This window comes from Helobdella robusta (genome assembly GCF_000326865.2).
Source record: "Helobdella robusta unplaced genomic scaffold HELROscaffold_30, whole genome shotgun sequence".
NCBI lineage: Eukaryota > Metazoa > Annelida > Clitellata > Rhynchobdellida > Glossiphoniidae > Helobdella > Helobdella robusta.
In genome coordinates this window covers 1,489,748-1,497,225 of record NW_008704502.1, presented here as the reverse complement: position 1 = coordinate 1,497,225, position 7,478 = coordinate 1,489,748, and the positions used below count along the sequence as shown (strand labels likewise).

At 38.8% G+C, this 7,478-nt stretch overlaps 1 protein-coding gene across 1 annotated transcript in view; it reads right to left on the bottom strand.

Annotated features, from left to right (window-relative positions):
• Nucleotides 1–332: 332 nt before the first annotated feature.
• Nucleotides 333–7,478, bottom strand: part of HELRODRAFT_174629 (hypothetical protein) — a gene marked incomplete at both ends in the record, with an annotated part of 8,651 nt that continues 1,505 nt past the window's right edge. Inside the window, one exon of the mRNA XM_009022073.1 lies at nt 333–7,478. This exon is cut by the window's right edge and continues 852 nt beyond it. Within this exon, the coding sequence (XP_009020321.1) occupies nt 333–7,478 (7,146 nt within the window).

Sequence of the window (7,478 nt, the reverse complement as noted above, 5' to 3'; positions counted from 1 at the left end):
ATTTATTCATTCATTCATTCACTCATTTATTCATTCATTATTTATTTATTTGATGAATTATGAGCCATTTACGTTTAAACAAATAGAATGCACGAATGACATTCACATCACCTAAACATTACCCATGGAATATGGGGAATTATTTAAAAACAACAGCTGAAAAATTGCAATGATGAGTTTTGTCCGGTTTGAATACCATGTACATTTGTTAGTTTTAAGAATAATATAATCACTAATAACTGCTATCATCTAAAAAATATCTTCATCTTTAAATAGGAGGCAAAACTTCATACATAGCAAGAAAACTTGAGTTTTAAGCTGCAGCAATCTGCCTAACGCCTGTGACTGGATTTACTCGATTTGACTTTACCGGCGGAATGTTTAGAACTAGAAGCGTGTCGCCGATGTTTTGTCTTTCTTTCATCACTACAATAATTTATACACGGATAGCAGCTTAGGCACTGGTGTTTACTTCTAGTTGCATGCCAGCCACTTCTGCCGGGACCAGGCCTTTCAGATCGACTACTGTTGGATGTTATACGTTTAGGGCTGTGGCCTTGGTAGCATGGTTTTTTGTGAACGCTGCCATCAGTTTTACGTGAGCTGCCTGCACTGTGGTGTCTATGTTTACACCTGCTGCTTGGAAAACTATCATGGCGACGGATGTTGTTTGGCTGAAGGACATTTTTTCCGCTGCTGGAATTCAATTTAAATCCGTTATTGGGACTATATCTCCAAGCATTCTCGCGACGTTTGTAGAATCTTTGATCAAGTCCGAAAGTTTCAGGACATCGCCTGAAACAAGGTCGGTTTTCTCTTGAGTCCCAAGGACTGGGTTTTATTATTTTCGGATGTCGATCGAAACCACCAGGACCTTGTTTTCTATCAGATATGCTGGGCTGTGGCCTAAACATTGCTGGTTGATGACAATAGTTCTTTGTAGAGTGCCTTACTCTCCTTGCATCAGTCCTACCAAAAGGAGGGTGGTGTTCGAATTGGTTGTGATAATGCCTAGGTGGGTGCGGCTGACCTCCCACCATCGGCCCTGGGTATCGATTGTAGATTATAGGATGACGTTTGCAGTTTTTGGGTCTGGTTCGAAAATGTCTGTCTTCAATTGGAATACATTTGATATCATTTGAGCTATGTTGATGATAGCTATCATCAATAGAGCTGCTAGACAATATTCTGCTGCTGCTTTCATTTCTATACTTTTTGCATCTATTTTCCTTTCTGTTGAGTAACATTAAATTATGTTTCTTATTAGCTTTTCCACACCCTTGCATCCGATTTCTTTTATGATGCCTTAAATAAGCACAACTCATTCGAGCTTTCAAATTATCTCCAGAGCTTTTATCATTTTGGCTACCACATGGCTTGTTTTTGTGACCAGTGATGTCGCTGTTATCACTATCACTTGGGTCGGATTTGTCAGAATTCTTCTGGTTCCTGTAACAGCGGTGAGTTTTGGCACAGTGACAACTTAATTTGTTCTTTATATATTTATTTTGATATGACTTCTTACCACATTCGGAGCCGGTTCTATCACTGCTGCTGAAACTTCCAGATTTATCTTTTCCACCAGACTTTCCACATTTCAGTGCGCGGTCATGATCATTTTTGCTATGTTTTCTCACAACGCTACAACTGCTACATTCACTACTGGTGGTGCTTGTGATAACTTTTCGATGAACATATCTGCTATTACAAATTCTTGTCTGAATTTTTTTAGATTTGTTTCTTTTACAAAAAGCGTAATTTTCATAACCATCTCCATCCCTTGGGGTCATATAATCATCATTGCTGTCAACATTACTATTATTTTCCCAATCATCTATCCCGCAATCACTGGGAAATGGATCGTTACCTTCGTGATCATCATCATTTTCTGAATAAATTTCCGATTCGTCTCCATTTTTGCCGTGCAAGTTTTCCAAAGAGTTACAAGTTTCATTACATTCCCAGTCATCGATTTCGTCGTAAAAATTCATTCTTCCTTCTGATTCACTACTCTCACAAACCATTCGTTGCTTGTTCACTTTGATGTAATTAATTTTCGTCGACGCGTCGTGTTCATCCAAATACGGTTTACAACAGGAATTGGTCGGTTGTGCGGTAGGCAACATGTAAACGTTTGTACAGTTCGGAAGATTTTCTTGGCGATCTTTAGGACAGTGAACGTTTGCTGCCTCATTAGCACAGGAGTAGAAATTTTGATTGGCAACGCACTTTTGACAGTCACGCTTATAAGCATTGCCTTTTGAATGAAGGCTTTTTTGGTTGTTGGGGCAATATTGATGGCTGGCGTCTTCAGCTTCGCTGCTGGTGTTAACAATGCCAGCAATGAAACACTTCTTAAGGACGATTGATTCATCCGTGTTGCCGTTGATAAGTAGGATCTTATCGCTGCCATCATTTTCTTCCACGACGATGCTCTTCCACTGAGATTTGTTACGCCCGCAAGAAGCTGGTGGCTGGTCGGCTCCTCTGCTTTTTGCACAATCACTGTTTCTGAGAGCGGTGTTGCTGTAACATGTCCTCTTGTTGAAGGAAATGCCACAATTTTTTGTTGCTTCATGACAGCGTTCACCAACTTCATTTGTACAAGATCTTCGTTTACTCTTACTTGTGCATTGGTTGTCTGTTTCGCAAGAGGCATAGCTATATTGCTGCTTCGACGCTGTGCATGCCTTTTCGAAATGGCAATCTCGATTATCACGAGGGTTTTTGTAATGTTGGAGACTTCTATCACAATCGCAGCAACCAGTGTCACAATCACTGCAACCTCGAGATGAAAAATCACCATAATGTTTTTTACAGGCACGTTGTCTCTGGTGAGACAAACATCTACAGTCGGAATAATCCTCTTCACAGAAGCACGAATCTTTCTCATTCACTTCAGGGCACTTATCACAAGTCGGGCTGTAATCAGTAGATGGTGAGTTGGCACGACAAACATCCTTAGTAAAGACATTTCTACGTGGGTTTTGATGGCTGCAATCTTCAGTCGGGGAATAGTGGCAAGGATGTCGAGAGTGACAACGTGCATACGATTGATTGCAACCAGAAACTTTACACACGTCATCATCTTCATCGCTGTCTTTGCCACATTTATTTCGCAGGCACTTTTTACGTTGATCTTTTGCATGATGCTCCCATATGTAGTCCATCATTCCAACCAGAAGTTGCTTCATGGATTCATTTTTTAAGGCTAATTCACATTTTTTGTCACTGTCGACATCGCTACCACTATCTATGCCGTCAGCCATTAGTCTGTCCCCACGGCAAAAATCTTTGTAATACTTTTGGCTGTGATCCCGCCCACAACAATCTGTAGATTTATCCTTTCTAGATAAATCCTCACAAGAGCTTTTGTTGATTTTGTCTGCTTTAGCCATCAGCAGCTGTTTTTCACATTTATTAATTATTTTTCGATAGTTAGCGCTGATGTTCTTGATGCTTCTAGTACACGGATTTTTGCCACATTTGTCGCTGTTACAGTCGCAACATTTGTCATTCTTATGATCTTTTCCAGATCTGCCATCTCTACATTTACATTGGTGATCCGATTGCGTGCCTGTAGAACTAACCTCGTTTTCTTCGCATACAGCATTATCGAAATAACACACGCAATTGTTGCAATCATCGTGAACTCTGCAATGGACATCACTATCGTTGCAGCAAAACGCCATGTTGGTAACTATGTTCGGACACATGGTTCCACTATTGGCGTTTACGTTCGACCTGTTGTCACTGTAGCAAGGATCGTCGTCCAAATCATCCACCTTGCTCCAGATATTATCATTTTTGTTATGATTTTCATAATCAACATTTTGCGAATTGCAGTCATTATTGCAAATGATATATTCACCGCCATCAAAGTCGTCATAGTTGTACAAATTTTCATCGTCTGTGTAATGATTATCTTTATCATCATTTCTACAAACAACGACATCACTATTGTCATAAGCGTCAAGGAAATTTTCATACCTGGTATAATCATTTTCAGCGTCATCACCTTCATCATTGTCACCAACAATATCGCCACCATCATTGTCACCATCATCATTGTAATCAAAATCGTTAAAATGAACGCGGTCTATGTTCTTTCCACAGTTATTATTAAAATCAGTCCTCATTAAATTGTACATGGAACATTCGGGAAGAAGGCAATTGTTCCATTCTCTCAAATCACCAGTTGTGTAGCTGTCGAAGATTTTACGAGGAAACACACCATAGGAATGATCATTATGAAACCCTCTACATTTGCTATGACCAATTTGATGAACGTTGTCGATGAGGTCAAAACCTAAGTTGTTGCTACAGCAAAAATCTCGATATAAACAGGGTTGGTCGAAGGTTTTATGATAATTAACATTGCAGAAAGATCCGTTATATCTATATCTATCACAAATGTTGGAGAAGCTATTTTTTAAAAATGCAGGATGGCTTTCATAGCCACGTTCATACGGAGGTCTGGTATAGTGATCGCGCTCAGTGTACAAACCTATATTCTGAAAATTTCGATGATTTTTATATCCATGAAAGTTTGTCGAGTAACGGAATGAATTTTCAATTTGTTTTTCAACACTATCTACTATGGAAGCGTTTTGGCTGCTGTTGACTGAGTTTTTGTCAGAATGACAACCGCAGGTAACACCTTCATTGGGTTTATTATCTTCATATCTAACTTCATCATCATCCTCATCATCACATTCGTCAGCTGTTTCACTATTTTCATTGTTGGTTTTGTTTGCTTGAGATTGTATAAAATTATTATCACCACGTCTGATCTGAAAGGCTTGTTGGTTGAGTTTGTTGTGGTAGCTCACACAGCCACTCCTTACCTGAGGCATTTTGTACAGTTGAGTACTAGGCTTCTCGTTAAATACATTATTCCTGGCTGGAATGTTTCTTGTATCTTGTTTTACATTTAAACATTTGGCTGTTTGTTCGGTTTTGGCTGATTCGCAATCACTATCAGTTGCAGCATCGGGATTTCCATTTGTAGTGGGAGTGTTGGTAGGTGTGGAATTTTGAAAGACGTTTTTCACAGTTTCAAAACTGATTTGACTTTTCTGATTTTTTGTTTGGTGTTTTGAACAGTTCGCTGTTTTAGTGATCTTGTTGTGCATCAGTTTGTTGTCAGTTGATGTTTTAACATCGCGATTTTTTGCGAGTTTGTTCTTCCCAATTTTATTTGAGATAATATTGTTTTTATCATTTTTAAACGCACCGCTTCCTTCAAATTTCTTCAAACCGGCAGCTTCTACTTCATATTTTTTCGAGTTGCCTGAGTATTCGTTCTGGATGTTGATGTTCTTTGTAACGTCTCTGCAAACATTTCCAGGTATGCCATCCGTTTCATATATTCCATATGTTCTCGCATTATTGATCCCAACTAATCCGCACCAGTCTGGACTGTTGTCCATGTTTGTAACCACGTTTGGTTTACTGCTCATGCTCATATAACTGCTGCCGTAGCTGTACGGGTTGTTGTTGCAGAATCCTCTGTTCTCGCTGTTGTACAGGCCGCCGCGAAAGTTATATGATGAATTGTTCATTGAATGTCCGCGCAGTTTGAATTCATCTTCAAAATTCTGAGAAGGATTGCCTCTATAAAAATTGCCAGTGTGAATATTTTTCCAGCTCCATTTCAGATCATCAGCGCTTGGATCGCTGTAGCGTTTTGTGTAGGGCGCTAAGTTGTCAGACGTTTTATAGATTGAATTGGATAAGTTAGTGGAATAAATGTATGCATTTGAAGGTTTTTCTCCAAAGTTGTTGTTCAAATACGTGTTGTTAGATCGATCGAACCTGTAAAGATCACTGCCAGGTGAGAACGGTTTCGACCAATGATCTGATCTTTTAGAGGCAGGATTAGATAGGTATGGTTCAGTGTACATCCGGGGGAAATCATTGCTCGAACAATAATTGTGGTGACGAATGGGCTCAAAGTGGCTGACGTTGTTGGCACAATTTACGTGGCCCCAACTTGCTTCCTTGTTCCTGTTTGTCAGATCATTTTGATCGTAAGCGTTGCTAGGAGATTCGTTTCTTGGAAAACTGTTTTTTTGAAAATTTTTGTAGTTTCCTTCAACGTAAGGACAGAAATTGGGATGGTCGTTACCAAATGTGTTGCGACAATTTTTAGGAGGCTGCTGAGAAATAAAATTATGGAAATTCAAAACATCTTCATGTTTTAATAAAACTTCTTTCTCCGCTAAATTCTTAATGTCTTTTTGCTCAGTATCCATTTTATTTGAACCAACGTTTTTTGAACGATTCTTCTTATCGATTTGAGATTGCTGAAAATCTGCCGATAAGTTCGGTGAATCATGCTGCAAGTCTAGCTGGGAGAGTTTCTTCTTTGTCTGGTGATGTCTAGATGTTCTCGAATGCACTTTTTTGCTTTTCTGATGCTGCTGTATGGAATTAGATTGAGGAGAATTGTAAGATTTAGTCAAACACTGTCTCTTGGGTCCAATTACGATGTTTCCAGTTAATTTCTTCTCCAGAGGAGGTCTGTAAGGTCGAGCCTGCTGTTTTTTTACGCGCACCTTCGCTGATAACGTGCTATCGAGAACGGCGCGTTTTGGAGGAAGTGCTCCAGGCGTTGAATATTTGAAAGAATATTTTCTTGGTAGAACTGTTACATCCAGTTCTAAATTTTTTCTTCTTACAGTTTCAAATTTCTTATTGAGCGTTAGTTTTTTATTTTTTTCAAATTCATTTTTAATTACGTTTCGATCTTTGATTTCGTCTGATTTATTTTGGAAAGAGTTACAAGGAGACATTTCTTTCAATAGAGGTGGCTGTTCAAAAAAATTTGTTTTTTTGGTAACAAGTGGCGAATTTTTATCTGGCGAACGTTTCAGACTTTCAACAATTGATTTATTTTTACAAATATTACCCAAACTAAAATTTGCCTTCATTGATTCCATGAACTCTCGCTTGCGTCTTTCAACCTCCAGAAATTGATGATGCTCATCGAGATTTGCTTGGCCGTTTTTTATATATTCCTTTATTGACATTTTCTTTGAATTTTTATTTTTCATTTGAGCAAAAGGCTGCAGAGGTGGTCGAGAATTTGAGGAGTTGATGTTTGAATTATGCTGATTTTTGTTATTTTCATCTTTTCTTTTTTGTGATTTAGATAACTGAGATTCGTTTTCAGACAGGTTGCTTAATTTTCTAGAAAAACTTTCAACTTTTTTATTTTTTTGAAACTGTGTGTCTTGTGCAGATGGCATGAAAGAATTTGTGAATAGCCGGTGAGACAGGTTCGGCTGCACATAATTAGCATATAACGGTTTTGTTTGTTGAAGCGGTGGCTCAACATCATCACTTGTTTGATCAGCATCTTGGGATTGAACTGCCGATGGCTTTGAAGCTTCGTAAAGGTTGGACGACTTTTTAGTGGATCGAAATTGTTTTGACGATGGGCTAGTTTGTTTCTTGAATGACACGCTCGATGC